The sequence below is a fragment of the Acartia tonsa genome, chromosome 5, assembly GCF_053477335.1.
Source record: "Acartia tonsa isolate MP-2025a chromosome 5, ASM5347733v1, whole genome shotgun sequence".
Classification (NCBI taxonomy): domain Eukaryota; kingdom Metazoa; phylum Arthropoda; class Copepoda; order Calanoida; family Acartiidae; genus Acartia; species Acartia tonsa.
In genome coordinates this window covers 19,518,685-19,541,230 of record NC_137264.1, presented here as the reverse complement: position 1 = coordinate 19,541,230, position 22,546 = coordinate 19,518,685, and the positions used below count along the sequence as shown (strand labels likewise).

Below are 22,546 nucleotides of genomic sequence, written 5' to 3'. Positions count from 1 at the left end.
AATACACACCAAAAAATACGCTGGGGGTCTAAAATTAAAAAAGTTTGCAATGATTTTGTTTTGATTGATTGATTAGCCATAGTCTCTTAGGGTTTGGACCTAAGTAGTCATGGAGTAGGCTGAGACACTTTTGTATAGCCACTAGGGCTATCAAGCTCCACGTTCAAGCACATTATGACTTGACCCGCTATCTCATGAGAGCTACTCATTATTACCTCAATGATTTTGTTGAGAATTAATGCTTATAAGAACTAACTTAGAGCGAACAAAATACTTAATGTGGCTAAAAACTAGATTTTTAGAAGAACATTATTTTCTTAATTTGTTTTCCACTGTAATGTACGACTATAACCTTGTTTTAAAAACACAAAATATAAAGTTGTGGGTCCAATAAAACAAAATTGTTTGCATACGATCAGTGTGAACTCAAGTCCGCATATAACCACATTCCGCAATTTTTTTATGTTATAAAGACGAAAATAAACTTTCAATATCCCTCAAAGTACCTTGTCGAGCATATAAACTCCCTTTTCCTACCATATGTTTTAAATAATTTATTAATATATAACTAAATTTATTGCTTGGGGGGGGGGGGGGGTGGTAGAGAGATTTTAAGTAATTAAGGAGAAGCAGATGTAAAGTGGAAGCTTCTACTGTCATTTTGATTACATGCGATTTAGACATATGAGCAAGATATGCATGTGCGGAAATAAATGCACACCTAAACTCCCTGCTCCTACACAGTTTACAAGCCAATTTAAGCCAACAATTGTTCTGGGGATATCATGCCTGTTTCATGCCTATCTGATCAACTAAATCTGGGCCATTTCCCCTCCCTTTTTTGTTTTTAACAGGATCCAATATTCAGCAAATTATTTATGTTTAAAATTGCTAAAAATTTGGATATTTATTTTTAATGCCTATACTATCTAATAAACTAATTCTGGGCCATTTCCCCCCTTTTTTTCATTTTTACAATTTATTAACCTCTATCCACTAATAACTTGAGCAATCATTCTTTCTAAGATGACCATAGATGTTAGACCTATTCTTTTTATGAAGTAATAAGATGCTGGCGTGTATGTGTAAACTAAGGCCTCGTAAACGACTAAACTAATGTTCTACATGGATTAGGTAGTTCTTCCGTTCGCCAAATGGGGCCAAATGAAATATCAAAAATATATTGTTTGCTATATAAAATACATTAATTTCATATTATCTTTCGGGCTGATTTAAGGATCTAAAACTAATAAAGGGAAGGAGGGGGGGGGGGGATGGACATATTTTAAAAGAGAAATCTAAGAGGAACTTCATCCTAATTGTGAATCTATAAAAGTTTAGAATTGTTCACTTTATTATTAAACTCTTTCTTCTGATTTCTCTAACTATTGACAAATAACAAGGCCAGCAACATGCAAACAAGTCAATTAAAATATTTAGACACACGAACATATACATTTATTTAGTAGCAAACAATATCTAAGTTACAAAATAATATTTAGAAGTTTGGACTAAAACTTTGGATCATGAAAATAAAACGAGGTAGCGGGTTTCATCATATTTTCACAATAGCTTTTGATTATTAGGTTATTATAGGTTAGGCAAATGTTAATGATTGCCCATTGGGAGTCGGAAATTGGCCCCGCAGGGTTAGAGCCCCCTGTAGGGGCTAGAGTTCTCTAGGGGCGTAACTGCTAGTTACTATATACTTTTACAATTTAACATTAATAGAGAGATAAGAGAATAATTTGTTTTCTTGTGTTAATGAATTTTCTAATTATTACTCCAGCACACAAATTAAGAATCTAGACTTCTAGGAGGGTAAGAAAAATTACAGTGGATTAGAGTGAGATTTCATATAGTAGAAATATTTCTTCAAATTAAAAAAAAAGTCTTTTGTAGGCATGTTAATACTCAAATAGGCTAAAACATGCCCAATTAATATTATGATTCTTAGAGAATTGGAAAACGCGTTTGTTTGATATTGTTTAGCTCTTTTGTACCAATAGTCTAAAATAGATATGAATTAATACTTTTTCCTCTTGTAATTTGTGTAAAGCTAAAAAGAAAATGTTTATAAAGAGTTCTAAGGCGATAATTTGTAAACTTGATTCAAAACTTTTCAACTCTGGGCAACTTTTAACAAATATCTGTGGCAAATATTAAACCATTTCAATTCTAAACATTCCAATATTTGGAGGTTTTCAAATTTTATTTAGAATTTGAAAGTAGGACGAAAGGAGTTATAGGACTAATAACATATGGAAATTATTCAACATTTTATTTATTACTTTCATATAGTGCTCGTTGAGCCTGTGTTGATATCCCCCCCCCCCCCTATCATTTAAATAAATTGAATAAATGGGCGGGGGGGGGGGGGGGTTAGTGTTTTTTCTTATGCCTAACCTCTGTGGGGCTACGCAAGCACCAAATGTAACCACTACTCCTTTTTTAAAATTTATTGAAAAATTAATGGGGCAGGTTATCATTGCTCAACATGGTATGTGAAAGTGCAAAGAAAGCTAATAATGAAATAAAAGTTCTTGTTAATTACAGAATACTTTTACCTACCTATTCATTTTATCCATTTTATTGAGGATTTTACACGCTGTAAAAGTAAATCAATGTTATTTGTGTTCAACTGTAGGTGTTTAAATGATTATTGCACTGTTTAATTTTATATCCCATAGTTTGATAGGAAATTTTACATTCTGATATTGAAATTTTATAGCGGTAGGAGTTATACTTATAAAGATTCAGTAAATCTTGGGGGAAGGGGAAGTCGACACTCCATTTTCAGTTTTAGTTTTAAAAGAAAAAAAAGAAAAAAAGGTAATCTCCCCCAGATTTGTTATCAACTTGCCCTTGATCTATAAGTAATTTCCCTGTAAATGAGAACCATATCGTTCCAGATATCCTGTTTCTTTTATATAAAATTGTTTTCTCTCTTTTATCGGCTCTGATTTAATTCTTTTTATATTAATCCCCGTCTTTGAACAAAGTGGGAAGTCTAATTTTCATTATCAGATTGAATTTCAATATTAGACAGAAATTAATTGAAATTATTGCATTTTCAACCTTCCTAATTCAAATTGGATTTTCTAGCTACATATACGAATTTTATATAACACTTTTAACTGCGCCCATAACATCAAAGGGGTAAAAGGTGACATAAAAACAGTCTAAAACCATCCCAAGGGGCGTATCTTAAAATGTATAGCATAAATCCATCCCAAGACCAATGTCAAGCTTCCCTGAAAAGAACTGAACTGTTAGGCTACAACAAATACCTTAATACTTTTTTAGAAGAATTATTTAAAACTCAGCAAGTCCGTAGTGTAAGCTAGCTGTCGGTCAACCTTTTTTTTGTTATTGGAAGTTGTTTGATCTTTCTTTCACTTCAGGTGTATATAAACTCTGATGTAAAATGTACTAAGCTAGCCAACGTTCCAAAGGATTGAGAATAAGTTTTATTAAAATTGTGATGAAATTTTACAATTTATGAAATTCCTATGAGCCGCTAATGATAAAATATCCAAAACGCATAAAACCAAAATTCATTCTGTTGGTTGTTTTGACTTATAAAACATTAGGATGAATATGCTTCGGTTAATAATGCCAATATCTGATGTTAAATTATGTATAGTAAATCTTGTACAACAAGTACAATCCTGTGTAGTGGTTATATCTCATACTTATACATGAAAACACTGCAGGGAAATATTAACTGATTTAATTTCAGGACTTGCCTCTTCACCTTATCCTGTTCTCTACCCTGGAGCTGGCAGTACCATGTTCATTCCTACTGCTGCTCAACCAGGAATAATACTCTTTCAATTTTTTATTAATAACTCATAAAAAAGAATATATATATTTATATACCTTTTTTATCTTTCCTTTAATAATCTTATCAATATGGCTAAATAGTTGAGATAACACGATCATTTTGATTTTAAAAAAAATATTTGAATAAAACTTAATAAAAAATAAATAAAATTGAATATGTCAAATTGTTCCAGGCCCTACAACCCCGCTGCTTCAGCAGCAGGCAGCAGCTGCGGCCGCCCAATCTGTAGCTGTCAGCAGCGCAACAGCAGCCGCTGCCGCTCAACAACAGGAATTGTCATTATTTAGATAGAATTACAAACCTTTCTCTCCAATACATTATTTTTTATTTTTATATGCAAAATAGGTATACTTGATTTAAAAAGTTCTCGTTAGGAAAGTAAAACAAAAGAAATCTTCTATGACGTAATTTAACCATAAATAATGAATTATATCGAACAAGCAGTCAGCTGCCACACAGCTACAACTTCAAACAGCTGCTGCCCAGGCGGCTGCCTCGGCAGCTTCGGCTGCTGCTGTCAGAGACATGGCTCAGGTTAGTAATTTTAAGGCGTGAAGCAACTCTATAAGTTTTAATGTGATGGTTGTTAAATTTTCTTAAGACACTTAAAGTAATTTACAGGGATACACGTATAAACAAATAATAGTTAACCATTCTTTCTTCGGTCCAACAATACTAAATTCTTTCATTTTACAAAATATTTAATTAAATAGAATTTTTACGATTTTTCTTTTAGATTGTTGCAGATTAAGGATGACAACATTAATAAAATCTATTAGACAGTTGGGTAAACGAATTTAAAATTATTAATTACTCTTACAAAGAATGTACAAGTTTTTAGAATTGAGTATAAAACTGCTACGCCTATTAATGTCTAATTGTAATCGTTATGGACATTCTCATGGACGAAAGTCTTTATTTTTAAAAGCGAAAAATTTGAATAATAAAAAAATTCATGTGGTCTAAAATGAATGGGGTCATAGTTTAGCAGAAATGAAAACGTAACATTCCAATTTAAAACTTTTTTCTGTGGCTGAGTAAAATAGTTGTTTTGACAAAACAACATATTTTGAAGAAAAAAACATATCAAATATAAACCCATACATTTTAGTAACAAGGCTTCGTCAGTTGACCAAAATGTCTTAAATTAATATCTCGAGTCGAGATCTTTTTGAAAGATCCCCAAGACATTTGAGGTTCTGTTAAAAACCTTACTTTGTCCAACTGTCTTTCTTTTACACTATAGGTTTAATACGATTTCTAATTTTCTCAGCTGTTGTTAAAGATAGATTTTGAATATTTTTTTCTGCAACATTATGAGTTGAATTAGTAGAATAAGTAAACTTGGAAAGTTGTGATTTTCTGTGTAAAAAGGTTTTAACATAGTTAGTGTCTCTTACACACTTCTTCATAAAGGGATCTTCCATAAAATATAATTCAGACAGTTATTAACCTTTTACATATAACTCTCTCACATTCTTCTTGAAAGAGGATCTTCCACTGAATAGCGTATTTCCTTTGTCCAATCTTTTGCGTCCTACCTACTTCTCAAAAGGAGAATGTTCAACGTGCTGGTTTTTATTCAATTATGCAGTTTAAAACTACAGACATAGTGTCTTCATTTTTGTTTAAAGGAGATCTTCCATACGTACTGACTAATTAATTCAATTTTTTTTACAATCAGGGTAGTAAATCTTTTCACAAATCTTGAAAAGGGTATTTTACATAAAAAAATCATTTTGATCAGTTCCTAACCCTTTATATTTTGTTTACAAAAACAGATATTTTAGAGGAATTTATTTTTTCGGCGGGGGGCGTCCCCCATTAAGAAAATATCTTAAAACCACCATAGGATTAGTAGCTATATCCTCTGAAGGATAGTGCCCAATCTGTACCGAGATCTTAATCTTCAGATGGACTGACAGATATTGCTTTACTTTTTAAAATAGATGAAATTTGTTCTTATCAAATAAGTCTGGTTATCAAAACCATGGGGGCCAAAATTCTAAATTGAATTATTATCCTTTTTGTAATTCCTTCATCTCTGATTATTATTACCAAAATAAGGAAAATTTGTACTTTTTGATAACTTTTTTTTGACACAGTTTATTATTAATTTATACAGTGTTGTCCTTCTGGCATCTGGCAGTGGATATTATGATACTATCTGCACAAAATTTGCAAGCCAGGCAGTCATCCAGCCACTAGCATGCCAGCCATAGTTCACACACACAGACACAAATATTGTTAAACAAATTAAAGAGACATGGATTTGGTTAAAGAACTTAAGTCCTGAATGGTAAATGGTATAAGTTTAACCAAAGCAACACAAAAGTTGTGATCATTTGATTTACAGTTAGTTGATATATTTTTATGTGTCATTCACTAGGAAGGGTTAAAAACCGTGCTTTAAACTTAGTTAAGGTACTAATAAGAAGTAGACTCTAAACGATTTTTCTGTTCCTATTATTGTATCAACTCCTATACAAGAGATAACCATAAAGGTATAATTTTTAAATTATTTTATTCTTGTATTCTGGAAAATTATAATATTTGGCATAAGGCTGCCAAGAGATTCAACCTTGGCGCATATCATCAGACACATGCAAAAAAAAGTAGGGTTAAAATATTATTGTGCACCCTAGAATTAAAATTATGAATAAGATTATTGTTACACATTTTGTGTGTTCACCCTAAAATGGGAAAATGTTAAATGCTTTACAGTTGTGGGAAATATTCGACGGAATTTTAAAAACAACTTGGGGTATCCATCAAATAGGGACATGCGGCTTACACCCAAAATATTTATTGCCACTCAATAGTTGTACCTCACCTCTATACACCAGAACAAATAAATGATATTGTAAACAACAAAACTCCAAATATTTGTTTGACTATGTAAAAGAATTTTAAATATTATGGATAAATATAGGTAAGGAAATTGGTTCTGGCTAGAAATAGCTACTTAAATGTTTTATCTACAGACATGCATTACATTTAATATTGCTAATCTATATAAAAATAAACTGTGTTTAGATTACTGGTATTTGTTTTACTAGTGGGCATGCCCCTAGAGATACGGGAGGGATGGGGATTTTGCTCTTGGTGTGTCCTAGCCATGTATAGTTTTGTTTGAGAAAAAAAATTGTATTTGTCGGGGGGGGGGGGGGGGGTGGGGGATGTTGGACCCCTCAAGAAAATAAATTAAAACCTTTGAGAAGCATAAAAAGCTTAGACCAGCGATCCATCTGTTAGCGAGATCATCCGGACAGACAGACAGATATTTTCTTCTCTTTGTTAAAAAGGTTTTGTCTTTTGGTAGATTTGTTTTTTTTAAAGAAATTGATATGAACAATAAAAAAGTTTTTCTCAACAAACATTTTATTTTTTTTACAACAAAATAAGACTAATAATAGAACTGTTTTTCCTTGTAAAGTTGCATGTTTTAAAGCGTTCCCTTAATTGCTGATTATGCATAGGATCTCATAAACTACTGAACCGACCGAGTTCTCTATTTTAAGTAGGCTTCACATGGGTCTTTAGGTGGTTTTAGGCTATTTTATTTTCAGATTTAAGTCTTGGGTTCAAAGCTACTTTTCTACGTCCTCTCTGACTCTTCAAATACAGAGCCCTTAGATACTAGGGACGTAGCCGCTATTACAATTCTATGATATTACAAAGATTATATAAACCAGAAACATCCCCCCACACAGCCATGAAACATCAATTTATGAGCATAGTAAAAATATACTAGCTCAGTCAAGATTTGCAAGGAGCCAACAATACTTAATATCTTAGGATAGAGATAATTAATACTAAAAACAAACAAAGTTATGGCTATACGTAGCGCAGCAACACATAGTAGTGAACAATAACATAAATATCTTTACTTTAATGGGACATAAAAATATATCTGTTACGAAAGATAAAATAAATCTTTCTGTGATGTTTCTAAGTGTCCATCATATTTTTATTTTCCACAAAAATCACTTTATCCTGTACAAAATATTTATTCTATTTTAGAGTCCTGTTGGTTGCAGTGGAAGCCAGGTACAGAACAAACAGACACCTTCAAATCCTGGTTGGAGGTTTGCTAGCTCTACTCCAGCAGGTATGTTAAATGTGGGACACCTGCCACAACCAGGTTATACCTGTCACACATAGGTATTTTAAGTTTGATCAGGTTATGAATTAAGGAATATTACCTAAACATTTGTTGTTTTTGTCTTTCTTAATTTCTCCAGTTAAAGAATATTGAAAGACTATGTAAATATACAGTTTTTACTCAATCAAGTTTTTATTCACCTCAATACAGGCATCTGACCTTGATATTAAAATGACCAGAATATTTATCTAGTATGTTAAGGTACTGGAGGAACCCCTGCTGGAACCCCAACTGCAACACCACACCCATTGAGTCAGACCATCAGCATGCCAGCCCAGGTCAGCTTTCACAGACGGGTTTTCATCTTGTATTGACAAAAGTTGCAAACTATGAATTCATTATAAAAAAAATTACTTAATATTTCATTTTTTTTTAATATAAGATGATTTACGCGGCATTTGTGCATCTCTGGAAAATTACACAGTCATACTACAACTTTTATTTTCAGAAGTTAAATTCAATAATAATACCAATTGACTTTTTAAACAAAAGACTCATTTTATATGCTATCAGTGTACATCATTAAGGATAAGGAGACCCAAGACTTATAGCAAACGACAAAATTACCCAAGAAGAAAAATAACAGTATTTATTATTTATCACTGCTTTATCCTCCATTTTTATAAAGTGTCTTTTTTATTTGGTCTTAAAGAACTTAATTTTTATGCCTCGAATAAGTTTGTATGTCATTCTTTACGTAATTTAGCTTATCTATCTAAGTCGTTTTTCATCGAATTTTCAGTTTTTGATGATGTTATGTGCATAATTTACCTTCGTTCTTATTCTTTTATAGGTCTTTTGAGTAAGGAACTATAGGTTATAGACTATTTAAATTAAAAGCTGTAAGTTTGAATAAAAAAAATAATCTTATCTAAACATAATTGTCGTGTCTATTTGGTAGTTTACTAATTCATTGTATTGCACAGAATCCCAGAATTTCATTCAAATTCTAATAATCCAATATTAGAGGTATCCCAACACTCCCGCCACAAAGTTAGAATATACAGATAGTAACATGTCAATAGATTTATTACCCCACAGAAAGCCAATCAGACACATGAATCCATCCATTTTTGGTAATTGGTACGATTAATTTCTTTTTCTACTTTCATATGCCTAGAGATCTAGAAGTTTTAGCACGGTTCCCTTTTCATACTTTGATGATAACTTATTTTTTAGTAGCGAAGCTACTCTATAATTTGAAATGTCCGTCTGTCTTAGTTTGGGGGAAACGTGATTTTCTCGGCTCCTATAAAAGATAAAAGGCTGAAATTTTTTGACAACATTCCCATTATTAAGGAGCCCAATTAACTATAAAACATCAATGGCAGTCGGACCGCTTTTTAGCAGGTTTTAGGCTATTTTTGTATTTTTCACATTTTTCTCCATATCTTAGGCGTTTATGGCCCAATATCCAAATTTTTTTCAGTTTTAGATATCAAAATAAAATTTCCAGTCATTTCAAGAAAACAACTATGAGGGTCAGACTGCCTTTAAGCAGGGTTTAGCCTATTTTTGTATTTTTCTCATCTTTATCCATACATTTGGTGTTTATGGTCCGATTTCCAAAATTTTTTCAGTTATAGATATTAAAATTAAATTTCCTGTCTTATCAAGAAAACATCAATGGCGGTCAGACTGCCTTTTTGCAGGTTTTTGGCCATTTTTATATATTTCACATTTTTCCTCATATCTTAAGTGTTTATGGTCCCATTTCAAACTTTTTTTTGTTAAAAATATCAAAATTAAATTTCCCGTTGTTTTGAGCATCCAGTATGTAATTTATTTTGACCGTCAGTCTGTTAGTCATAGTACTGATATATAAGTATTAAAAAAATTAAAAACAAATGCTGAAAAGGTTTCGTGATTTTTTCCCAATATACATGTTTTTGACAACTAATCTTTAAATTCTTATACATAATTTTTTTGCTTCGCTACTTATGGATGTTGTCATCCTTGTTTTTAACAAAAATAACGGTCTGGCTATACATTAATTTTATATTTAATAATACTTTGCATAAATGATTGCACACCAATATTAGAATATTGTTCTCTATTAATCCTAAACTTACTTATCTTGTAAGTTTCAGCACAAACTCTTAGTTTGTTTCAAATTAGTAATTATTAGGTTTCATTTATGCCTTTCGTAGATTTAATTTAATTCAATATGAAGAGTTTTACATATGCTACCCAAATATATTATTATGACAAGTAGAACAAATTAAAGTTATTTATTGTGTATAAAAATCATCAATATACATGTAAATTAAATCTTATTTACTCTAAAGGGTATATCATCCCCACCCCCCAAAAAAAAGAAAATAAAGAAAGAAAAAGAAAAAAGAACATAAAAACATTCATTTAATTAAGTATTGATAAATAAATTCTTATGCTAACATTCCTTGATAGAAGTTATTTTTTAGCTTAACATGATAAGAAATATTTAACTTATCAGGAGTAAATTAACCTTTCCTCATAATTTTGAACTGTTAAATTGTGCTTATGGAAACTTATAAATTTTAAGATGAGATTAAGAATAGAAAGAATAATAATTCCTCTAAATCCACCATTCCCTTAAGCCCATTGTTATAGAAATATAAATCTCTCCCACCTCCCTCCCTAAATACTCTCCTATTCTGTCTACTCTCATTCTCTTGACCATCCATTTCTATTTGTGTTACTACACTAGAATATACCAATTTCTCCTTGCAAATACCATTTGTGGTGTACCTACTATGTAGACAAAAATCTTTTATAGATACATATTTTAGATTATTTTTAAAGTCAATTCTTCTTTAAATATCAAAAGTTTTGACAGGGCCTGAAATTTACTAAGACTCAATAATGCAAATATAGCTCTTAGCGCATAATAAGACAAATTATTATTGTGCAGTGAAAGATTTTTGTATTATGTTGTCTAATTTGTAAACTTAGAAACTTTGTAGAATAAATGAATCTTAATTGGTCCGTACAAACTAGCAGTGTTCTAAGGTTATAACCAATAATATCAATCTTCATAAGTGTTCATTTTGTGAATTAAATTGGAGTTTAAATAATCTTTTGTCCTTGTGTCTTGTCCCATAAGATTCATGGACTTTAACACGCGTTTTACCAAGCCGCGCCCTCTTTGTGCATAATTAGGTTTTGGCCGTTAAAGATTATTTGTAGACGACTTATCCTTTTGACTACTAACCATCTTAAACCATTTCTTTGTATTTCCTTTTCATCCCATTTTTTTTGCTGTTTTTAAAACAATCTTCATTTGCATCTATCTCACAAAGCAAAAGGTGGGAAATGCAACAAATACAGGAAATATTAGGTTCTACTAAATTAAATATATATTCTCTTCTAATTTAATTAATTGAAGGTTTCCAACAAGTTTAGATTCGATACACCTTATTACTGCAAATTAGTAAATAAAGATTGACCCAACTATAAATTATCTAAAGTGTGGTAAAATATTTCAAGTTATTTCTATAGCCTTGACTTTTGACTATCTTATGACTTACTGCAAAACTGTAAATTTTTACTTTTGACTTTACTATCTTGACTTTTTCTATTAATGTTTTACAATATAACTTTGACTAACTGACTTAGCTATTGTATTATTGTACCTTCTTAAATTAATTGCCTTGACTAATGACTATCTATAACTATTCTTATGACATTATAGTAAAATAAAAATATTTATTGTATATTTAACTTTGTATAATATATAATCAATAGTAATATCTACTTTAGCCTTATTTCTCACTATCTCGACTTTAAGAAAGACAAACAAATTAGAAGAAATATTTTTGTTCTGAATGACTTTAAACACTGAATTAGTATGGTTTATTCAGAATGGTCAAGCAGGTCAAGCTGGCTACCTGCCACTGGACACAGCATTCCAATTTGTGCCTAGTCCCTTCACTCAACATCCAGGAAACACATTAACAGATTATATTTAAAGCCAACATATTATGCATTTAGGAAGACGTGATAATTGTAGCAGTCTCGTAATCCAAGTATACATTTATACACCTTAAATTATATGGTCTCTTTCAAGATGCCCTTTTGATTATTATTATTTGATTCTTTATTTGTCTTAATTATTTACATAAAAATTTTACATCTGAATATAAGAGTTATTATAACAATATTAAATAAAAACTAATCCAAGATATTCTCTTATAAAAAAGTGTCAGTTGATTGTAAAGCAGAAGTAAAAAAGAGAAAGAAAATTGCCGTCTAACAGAAAAAGTGTACATTTAAATTAAGTCAAGACTAATTCAACATAATATCTTCTAAAAAAAATATAACTTTAGAATGTCCCAGAAGGAAATAAAAGCGTCATTGATAAAAAAATTATGATACAAATATTAGGTCAATACTAATCATTTGAAGTAAGTATCTGTGTCTAACTGTTGAAACTACATAACTCCATTTATTTCAATAGTTGTCGCGTTTTTTTTATCACAAAATGAAACAACTGGTGAAAAAAGTGTTAGACTATAGAAAATTTAGAAATATGAATTGAATTGGTTTTGTGTTTATGTTTTTTATATAAATTTCAATTAAGCTTCCATATTTCTGATTTTAAGAAACTATATAATTGGATTACATAATTGATAAAAGATTACAAGTTGAGCTTGCAGGTAATACTTTTTGTCGGTATTTAATGTGTAAATAATAAGCAGGATTGGGATTGGCCACGCTGCAACACTCTGGGTTCCTCATACCCAACAGATACTAGACAACTAGATAATAAAACAGCTAAATCCATAACAAATGGCACCAACTACTAGTCAGCAGCTAACTCTATCACCTAGAAATTTAGCTGCAATTCACCCACACTTATAGAAATTGTAATATTTATATGTACTACCAACCATCAACCAATCAATGACCATGAACCAAGAATCAGCTGTTTCAAGTCTTCTCACCTGGGAATAAGTAACTCTATCATCAGAACAAATTATTTTCTGTTATTATATGATGAAGATATATTCCTGATTATTCAACCTACAGTTCACCAAGAAATTTTAAGTTTAAAATGAGCCGCATTAGCCTGTAAAACTACTAAGTAAATTCATTCAACAAACCATCTCCTTTCTAATGGTAAATATGAATTAGACATAGATCTGCTTGTGCTATGGAATGATTATGCTTTGGTTTGCATTTTTAATATTTATTTAGTGTTAGTAGATTTTTTACATTTATTATGTTGATTTATTTAATCTAATCCAAGATACAAAATTTAACTTACTATTCTTGACATGTAGTTAAATTGCACTTTAAACTAATCTTAATACATAACCCTGATCTTACTGAAAATTACTTTAAAAATTATTAATAGCCTAAACATCAATAAAAAGTAAAATATATCTTTATGTACAATCTACCAAACAAACAAATCACAATTTTGTTACTTTCATTTTCAAAACACAAAAACACACATTACAAGACTATCTGCATGTTCCTGGGCACAATTCAAACCAATGGAAAAGTTGGCAGCTAATTTGGAAAAGTGAGTTAGGATTTTGGTTTGAGTGTATTCACTTGGGAAAGTGGGAGTGGGGCCAATTGTTGTTGTATCAACATTTGTCATTGGGTTTTAATATTTTTCAGTGACAAAACTGAAGGTTATGAAATAGAAATTTCTTGAAAAATGCCGTTAATATAAAGCATTTCATTTTATATTGTAGGTAGGTATAAAAAACTAAATAAAATATTTGTGCTTTTATTACTTAAAGAATAAAACAATAAAAGACACAACATTGACAAAAAATTCAAACAACCTGAGAGATAAAACAGTCTTCTTTTTAAAAAAATTAAAAGAAAATGCTTCTAATATTACTCAATTATTGAAAGTTACTGAATTTACCTCACACGGCCACCCTCTGTTGCAACTTGACTATCAAATCTAAGTTTGTTATATTTGGATCTCAAAATTTGAAATGGAAACTAAATTTTTAGGATTTTGCAAATAGCCAACTATACATGTACAACAATCTTTTATAGACTCATATGATAGGAAGGAATAAAATATTTTTATAACATTGGTCATTGCTTTTATTTATCTCTATTTTCTACAGCTTTTCTAACAAATACTTCAATCATCATTTTTTATGGCTTATCTAGCCTCATAGACTGGTTTGACTCTAAAATTTAAGAGGTTAATAAAAGAGAGATGCTTAGTCTTAGTAACGTGCTTAGAAAGGTATTGCAATCTATTATCAAACGTTAATAAATTTGTAATTTTACGATATTATTATATTTTTTGGGGGGTAATTTGTATTATGCTTGCATAATCATTTACTACAATTTTAAACTTGACATAACATGCGCATATATAAAGTTATTCTGCTATCACCTTAAACTAATTATTTAGTTTAAGGAAATCCTCAGTTTTTGGAATATGAGTAAACATTATTGTGGACTTTAATTCCTAATAATAATAAGTTTTGGCTCTCTAATGTGATTTTAAGAGTCCATATGCTTTGACTTTTAGGATCTTTTCAATAATCACCCCCCAACTCACTTTATAAATAAGAGCTATGTTGTTTGATAATAAAATCATTTTATTTTCAGTAGATAAACTAAGCAGCCTATAAACATACTGTTAAATTGAAATTGAATGAATTCCCCCCTGTGTTGAAGATTTAGATTTACTGTGCTGTGGTGCTGGGTTAGCAAGTTTTCAAATTGATGCATATGAGAGTTTGAAATTGGTTTATTTATCAAGCATACAGATCAGAACACGGGGCCAACACTCAGTGTTTATTCAACACTGTCTTAAAAGAATTTAGGAGTTGAAAATAAAATTAAACTGTTAATCTCAATTTGAATTTATAGCTATATGGTCTAGCAAAGTATATCAAGTTAGGACAATCACAAGAAAAGCTTATTTAAATTTTAAAAATGCAACTATAGTGTTAAAATTATAAGTACCTTCTTAAAAGTCAATTGCCTGAAATCTTTCAATACCTGTTTTACAATCCGCATAGGTTAACAATTGTGTAATTTTTTATTTTTTAAAACTTGTGGTTTTGCATGAACATTTTCCAGCACAATTTCAGATATACTGGTGGCCGAGGCATATCTAGCCAGCTAAATTTTATTCACTCAAACAGGATTTTCATCAATTTTTATGCACATGCTAAAATTGTTAAAATAGGAATAATATCATTTTCAGTGAGTATTTATTTCATCATTATTATTATCATTTAATATTGATTATTATTCAAATCAGACAATATTTGATAAAAAAAATTCATTAAAGCATAGAAGCAAAATAACTTATCATAGACAATGAAATATTTACTAAAATTCAGTAATTATTATTTAGTATATTTTAAATATTTTCTTTCTAATACACAAGGTTTAAACACAAATTTATGCATATTTTTCAGTTTTGTTTACCAAGGGTTGTATTGTGTGTTTATATTTATCTTCCTTTTGATTCTAAAAATAAAGAATAAACATTTTATTCTTTGTATTAGTAGCTTTCCTTTTGATTGTGAAGAAATAGATTTAAATACAGATTTTAGATAAGTTCATTTTTAGTTTGAGATTTCTGTTGGTTTGGTTGTTCATTACTGACCAATTGCTAAATGGACTGTTTAAATACTTTAAATTAACTTTGTTTAAAAAATTTAAGTTTTAAAGATTTTATTTCTTCTTATGTTTATTTCTTCCATTATGTTTACAAAGGGGTAAATATAAATCCTTATTCACTCTATTTGAATATCTTCAGACTAAGTACACATTACATTAGTCCAGTTTATATGCATTACAATAGAATAATAATCTACTCTTGAAAACATTCAATTAAAGTCTATCTTAGGATTAAACAAATGTTTAGACTTTAAAATTAAATTTGTTTTAAGTTTATACAAAGCTATAAATTGTTTAGCTTTAGTTAGTTCATTACATTTCCCTAGTTGATTTTGAATAGAAAATAAATTTGCCCGTTTTGTTCTTTTTCTATTTCTTTTTCCTGAGTTAGACTATTGACAGGGAAAAGATAATAAGATTAAATTATAAAGAATCCAAAGAGTTAAAATCTTTTTTAACTGTCGATTATCAATTTTAAACCATAAAATTCGTTACTAGTCTCATTAAAACGGCTGAACAGATTTAGATTAAATCACCTAAGAAAATTTAAGTTTTTGTGTCACTAATACCTTGTTGATGTCTTTTAAAATTAATCGGTTTTAAACCAAAAAGTCCTTTAATTTTATGAGTTAAATATTTTTTTTTAGAGAAATCTATTATTAAACTGACTAATAGTCCTTGGTTCTGATCCTTTGCATATGAATAAATAAACCTACTACTTACACAATGAATACCATATTAACATAAACCTAAACTTGGACGAAAACACCAGAAGGTAAAAAGCTGTTAATAGGTATGTTATTAACAAATTTCCCCGATTTTTCATGTAATATTTTTGTGTTGTGGTGAAGCATTATCTAAAGGGTGTTTTGAAATGTGATCTTTTTAAAATTCAAATTGCGCGAGTTGTGCGAACAGAAGAAAAATGCTACTCATATCACAAGAACTGCTATAAGTTCTAGTTTTTGGAAGTATATATATCAATTTGAGCTACTTGTAGTTTTGGAGCTAGTTAAAAGTGTGAGGAAGGTTGGAAAATGCAATTTATGAGTAAATAATAAAAACCTAAATAATTTCATTTAAATATAACAAAAAAACAAATGGTGGTTACATGTCAACACAAGCCACGAAATTTGAGTTTTTAAAGAAGGACACTTTTTTTTTGCACTGCTTTAATAATAGTGGATTAATACTTTATTGTTTTGTGTTTTTACCCTTTTTGGCATGATTATTTTTTTTAATGAAATGGTTAAGTTGAGAAACAATTCTGAAAAGTATTCTTTTTTTCTCCTTAATTTACAACATTGAATATGAGTCTCAATTTAACTTAATATTTGTAAAGCACTAGAGTAAGAATATTCTTAACTAAACTAATATTTTTGTTGGTACTTTTGAATAAATGAGGATTGCTTTATACCTTTTCACATTTGTACATCCTCATTTGTTCAAAAGCTATATATATTGTAAATTAACATGGTGTTTTGGTCATTATATGCTCTATTTTCATTTGTTTTTAGTTAGCTTCTTTTATATTAATTGGTAGTTTTCCTCAAAGTGCCTTGCCAGCAAAAACTCTCTCCTTTACCCCACTTATTTTGAAATCATTGAAAATTAAAGGGAGGGGAGGGGTGGAGTTTTTTTGTGTTATTTTTATCTTAGGTTTGGATAGCCCCACAGGCTTAGGTACTGTAGGTGAAGGGTTTTGTGCTCGCTATGCTCTTTGAGTGAAATTTTTGTTTAATTTGGTGGTTGTTGTCATTTTAACAAGTGTTCCTAAAATAAACTTAAGTTTTTCTAATAGTAGTTACATAAGATTAAGAAAATCACAATATTTTTAGGACCACTTAATAAAGATATCTTTCTTTACATTTATTTTGCACATTTTCATGGTTTTAATCCATTGTGTTGGCTTGGGGTGCAAAGATGCACATTCGTGCTGTCTTCAACTCATCTAAAAACTTTTCTTTTACCCGCAGGGATATCGGGACAGGACAATGTTTTTTTCTAATTTTGATTTTAAAAAACTTCACAAGTCTTTAAAAAATATATTTATCTTCAGTAGGTAAAATGAGTTAATAGCTGTATTCATATTTCTTCCCTTGTCCCAGCCCTATATGTCTGTTAACCCCTGGCCTACCCTTTGCTAGCCCTTTCAGGGATAAAGATACAAATAAAGGTGGAGTGAGGGGGCATTTCTTGCCATCTTGATCCAATCATGTGATTCAAAAATGTTAATTGCTGTATGCATTTGTAGTCATCTTTATTTTTTTCAGAAAAGGCGCTTTTCATATTGATATATATTTTAAGTGTTATTTTATCATATGTATATTTTGGATAAAATGGTTGAAAATGCCATCCCTCACTCCATTCTACATTGATACACAAGATAATCGTTCATTATTATAGGGTTTAAGGTGTTTATGTTTGTTATTACATTTTTAGAAGAATTAGTAATCTTTTGGTCTATTTTTTTTCTTTAATCCCTGAAAATATCCTTGGTTTAGAGTTTTTACCGCCAACAGTTCATTATTGCAAATTAAGTGTACAAACTTCATAAAAAGGTGGTTCCTCCAGCCCTTTCATCTCATTTTATCACACTAATTTTTTTCTTGCAATACCTTCTAATCTATTGTTTATAATACTGTAATATAAAGGTCTTAGAAATCATTTAAACTTGATACATTTTCATCAACAACTAGTTTTATTTGCTTTTTGAGAAACATTTTCTGATTTATTTAGGTACTTTAAAAATCATAATATAACAATTTTATTTGTTTGCTATATAATAAAAAAAGGGATGGGTAACATCCCCCTGAAACGATTTCTTTGTTGCTCTTGTTAAATATTTTTTTTTTCAAAACAAATCAATTTTTCTATTTTCAGACTTAATTTTTTTATTTTCAGACTTTATTTTTTTTATCTCAATTTGACTGGAAAAGTATTTCTTTTTGCCAGGATTGTTTGGACATATCTCCTATACCTGACAACAATAACAACTCCACCATGATGACTCCTGTTACCCAGCATATGACCTCTAGCAATGGTTCTACCACCAACTCAGCTAGCAACAAGGATCAACCTACACCAAGCACCACAACTAATTCTGAGGAGGCCAGTGGCAACAAGCAAATGCCAACAATATTTCAGGAATATATGAAATAAAAGTTGAATGTTTTTAACCCCGTCTACATTAGTAATCGCAAAATCTCAGTCTTGAAAATCGATGCTTTGAATCAAAGTGCCTTTTTAGCACTGATAATCTTTAGATAAATTGAAAAGAAGGGTGGGGGGGTTTAATCATTAACCCATGCAGAGCTCTAAACTTTCCGGGCTATCTTTACCCTTAACAACTCAACCTAACCTGACAAAAAGTAAAAAAGTTTTTTAGTCTATTGTGAATTAACTTTTTTTTTTATAAACTTTAATTATAATATATTAGGCAGCCACAAATCCAAGAAAGCTTGGACAGAGTCCTGGCAACATCTTCCAATTTCCTCCAGTAATCCAGAGCTACCTGCAGCAGCCGCCAGCAGCTGCCAACCACCATCAGCATCTGCATTTGGACAGCGGAGCTACTGTACAGTATGTTCCAGCTGCCAGAGGTGGCAACATTGCCCTGATTCCTCCTACAGGCAACCAGCAACAGGTTACTGGTAACAAAGTGGATGTTGCTCCTGGGAATCCAGAGATCGCACTGTCCAACCAACAGGTAATGTTTTATTCATAACTAGCGGCTACGCCTTTAGAGACATCTAGGGTCACTAGATAGAGAGAGAGAGGGGGGGGGGGGGTCGGAAGTAGACCTACACCCGCAACTTTTAAAGTTAATTTGAAGAGAGAAAGTTTTAAAAAATTTGTTGGTTAAGGTGGGGCGTGTGTTCTTTGGAGGGTGGTTGTACTCTCTCCCAAAGTAGAAAAGAGAATCATATTGGACCAGCGGCTAGCGATATCCCTCACAGGCAGACATCCTGTGACTTTTATATAAGAATAAACCCATTGCCAAGAAATAAGAATAAGGACAAATTATTAGGGCACAAAATTGACTTCTTTTTTCTTAGCCAAGCATTGTGTTTGATCATATTCAACAGCAAGAAAAACTAGCTAATCAGCAACAGCATAATGTTGTTCAGAAGCAACAGACAGCTGTTCAACAACAGCAATCTGGTGTCCCCCAACAACAATCAGCTGTTCCCCAACAACAGCAACCAGCTGTTACCCAACAACAACAATCTGCTGTCCAACAACAACAATCAGCTGTTCCCCAACAACAATCAGTTGTTCATTTGCCACAGCAACATCCTCAACTGTATCAACAGCAATTTCAGGTTGGACTGCTTTAACATTTTTACTTTTAGCTTCTTTTTGTGTAAAGGTTTAAACAGTAAGATATATAAGTTTTCCGGAATTTTAAAGTTAGGGGGAGATTTGAAATCTGCATCAAATTTTGAGGATTTTTTATAAAATTCGTTTTTTTCTATAATTCTTTATCTAAAATCGGAAATGCAATTTAAGTTAATTAATTTTGGCAACTGTGATTGGTGGATTTAAAAAATCTACGCTCTTATTGGATGGCGTACATCATTCAACCAATTAGAGCGCAGGTAGTTTAAAATCCACCTATCCTATTGGTCAAAATTAATTAACTTAAAATGCATTTCCGCTTTTAGATAAAGAATTATACAAAAAACGAATTTTATAAAAAATCCTTAAAATTTGATGCAGATTTCAAATCTCCCCCTAACATTAAAATACCGGAAAACTTATATATCTTATTAAACAGTGTGATTTTGTTATAATTTTTTCCCCTAAGCCGATTTTAATTGGTTGGGATATCTTAAAACAACTTACATCATCATTATTACACTACTATAGTGTATAAGTTGTAACTCATTAATATTAAACCTTACCTATGCAATACATACGATAACAATTCTATCACTTACTTTGTTTTTAAAAATCATTATGCTTTAGGAGGAAGCCTTCCCTGGGCAGATGTTTGTTCCTTACTCCCAGCCACAATTTGTCCCAGGTTTCAGTTTTATATTGTTAATACTCATATGTTCTGAACTTAAGGGTGACGGCAAAATGAATTATGTATTATCAAAGATTTACTAAATTCTGATAAAATACATCAGAGAACGTTAATACCAACATAGAGCCAGACATTTATAGTATGTCCCACTTAGCTAACTATTGCAACAACCAACCCTTTGATTAAACGACCTTTGTATGAAAATCCTAACAGGGCATGGTAATGAGTTGCGTCTGCTTTGAGCAAAGGCTTCTATAGATGCAATAGGTACAACTTTAATGTTATTTGGTCCGAGATTCGAACTTATCACCTACCCAAAACTAGCGGATGCACTACGTGTTACGCTATTATGTTAAGATATCACCTATGAATTGGCTATCTACCTTTTTATGTTGGTGCTTTCTATCGTTGTATCTAAATATAATATTTTAGTGTTTAAACCTGGTGTTCATTTTGGTAACCAACTTCTACCCAACTTCCAAGTTCACCAGCAGGCAAATATTCAATGCAAAATTATTTTTTAATTAAATGATACCACATCAATTGTGAAATGGGCCAGCAGCCTTGAGTCTGATAAAAATCTGTACAACTTATTTTACTTACAACTAGGGATGGCAATCCGTCAAATTTTTGGACCGGATTTGGATTCTTTCAAGAATCTGTCCAAAAATGGCGGATTCCGGATTCTTATTTTTGACGGATTCCAAATTCGGATTCCGGATTCTAGTAATATTTTAAAAAGCTTTTTTTAAAGAAGTTGTATCAACTTTTTTTTTATAGCTAGCCGGTCCTTTTAGTAAGTAGTAGATGTAAAATTTTTCATAGAATTCAGATATGCAATCGGTTTTTTTGTAGACCTCTTATTTTTTAAGTAATTTAAGTTTAAAAAAAAAAAAAATTAAGTCGATTTTAAGGTACTAAAATGCAACAAAAAAAAGAAAGAAAATGGCCATTATGAACAAAAATAGTAAGATCTTTAATTTGACACCTTACTTTTTCAATTCTGTCAGGTAATTATTGAAAAAATCAATTTTTTTAAACCCACGAGAATAAAAACTTAGAACTCAATTTTATCATTTCACAAGTAAAAAAATATGGGTTCATATATACCTTTAGAATCAGAAAAATATTACGAATCCATTGTAAGCAAAATTGAAAAAAAAAGTTTACAATATAGTATATAAACTACAATAAAAGGAATTATATGAAAATATCATATTATATTGTACAGGCAACGTCTTAACTCTTCAATTGAGTATAAAAATGGGAAGGGGGTATAGAGGGGGTAAAGAGGGGGTAAAAAAGGGAAGACGATAGTGTTGCCAGAACAAAAAATACAATTGGCTATTTTTTTGTTTTTTTATTTTTTTATTTTTTTACTTTTTTTCAATTTTGCTTACAATGGATTCGTAATATTTTTCTGATTCTAAAGGTATATATGAACCCATGTTTTTTATGTCTGTTTGAGAAAATATTTAGGTCTAAAGTTTTTATTAAACCGAGGTTAAAAAAATAGATTTTTTCAATAATTACTCAACAGAATTTTAAAAGTAAGGTGTCAAATTAAAGATCTTACTATTTTTGTTCTTACTGGCCATTTTCTTCTTTTATTTTGTTGCGTTTTAGTACCTTAAAACCGACTTAATTATTTTTTTAAAAAACTTAAATTACTTAAAAAATAAGAGGTCTACAAAAAAACCGATTGCATATCTGAATTCTATGAAAAATTTTACATCTACTACTTACTAAAAGAACCGGCTAGCTATAAAAAAAAAGTTGATACACCTTCTTTAAAAAATTAAGTGCTTCATATGTTCTAAAAATTAATGTTCTTGGTGTTCTCTATAATTTACTTCCGAGAATCGAACCAGATTTAAAATGATATTATATATAATGCTGATAA

At 30.5% G+C, this 22,546-nt stretch overlaps 1 protein-coding gene across 1 annotated transcript in view; it reads left to right on the top strand.

The window, feature by feature from the left end:
• The window catches only part of LOC145318956 (uncharacterized), a 115,140-nt gene that overhangs the window by 60,883 nt on the left and 31,711 nt on the right, over positions 1 to 22,546 (top strand). Inside the window, exons 11-20 of the mRNA XM_080160722.1 lie at positions 3,743 to 3,821; positions 4,021 to 4,117; positions 4,292 to 4,381; positions 7,871 to 7,958; positions 8,214 to 8,290; positions 18,567 to 18,759; positions 19,052 to 19,320; positions 19,670 to 19,936; positions 20,583 to 20,640; positions 21,076 to 21,137. Of these exons, the coding sequence (XP_080016848.1) occupies positions 3,743 to 3,821; positions 4,021 to 4,117; positions 4,292 to 4,381; positions 7,871 to 7,958; positions 8,214 to 8,290; positions 18,567 to 18,759; positions 19,052 to 19,320; positions 19,670 to 19,936; positions 20,583 to 20,640; positions 21,076 to 21,137 (1,280 nt within the window). The remainder of the gene's footprint in view (positions 1 to 3,742; positions 3,822 to 4,020; positions 4,118 to 4,291; positions 4,382 to 7,870; positions 7,959 to 8,213; positions 8,291 to 18,566; positions 18,760 to 19,051; positions 19,321 to 19,669; positions 19,937 to 20,582; positions 20,641 to 21,075; positions 21,138 to 22,546) is intronic.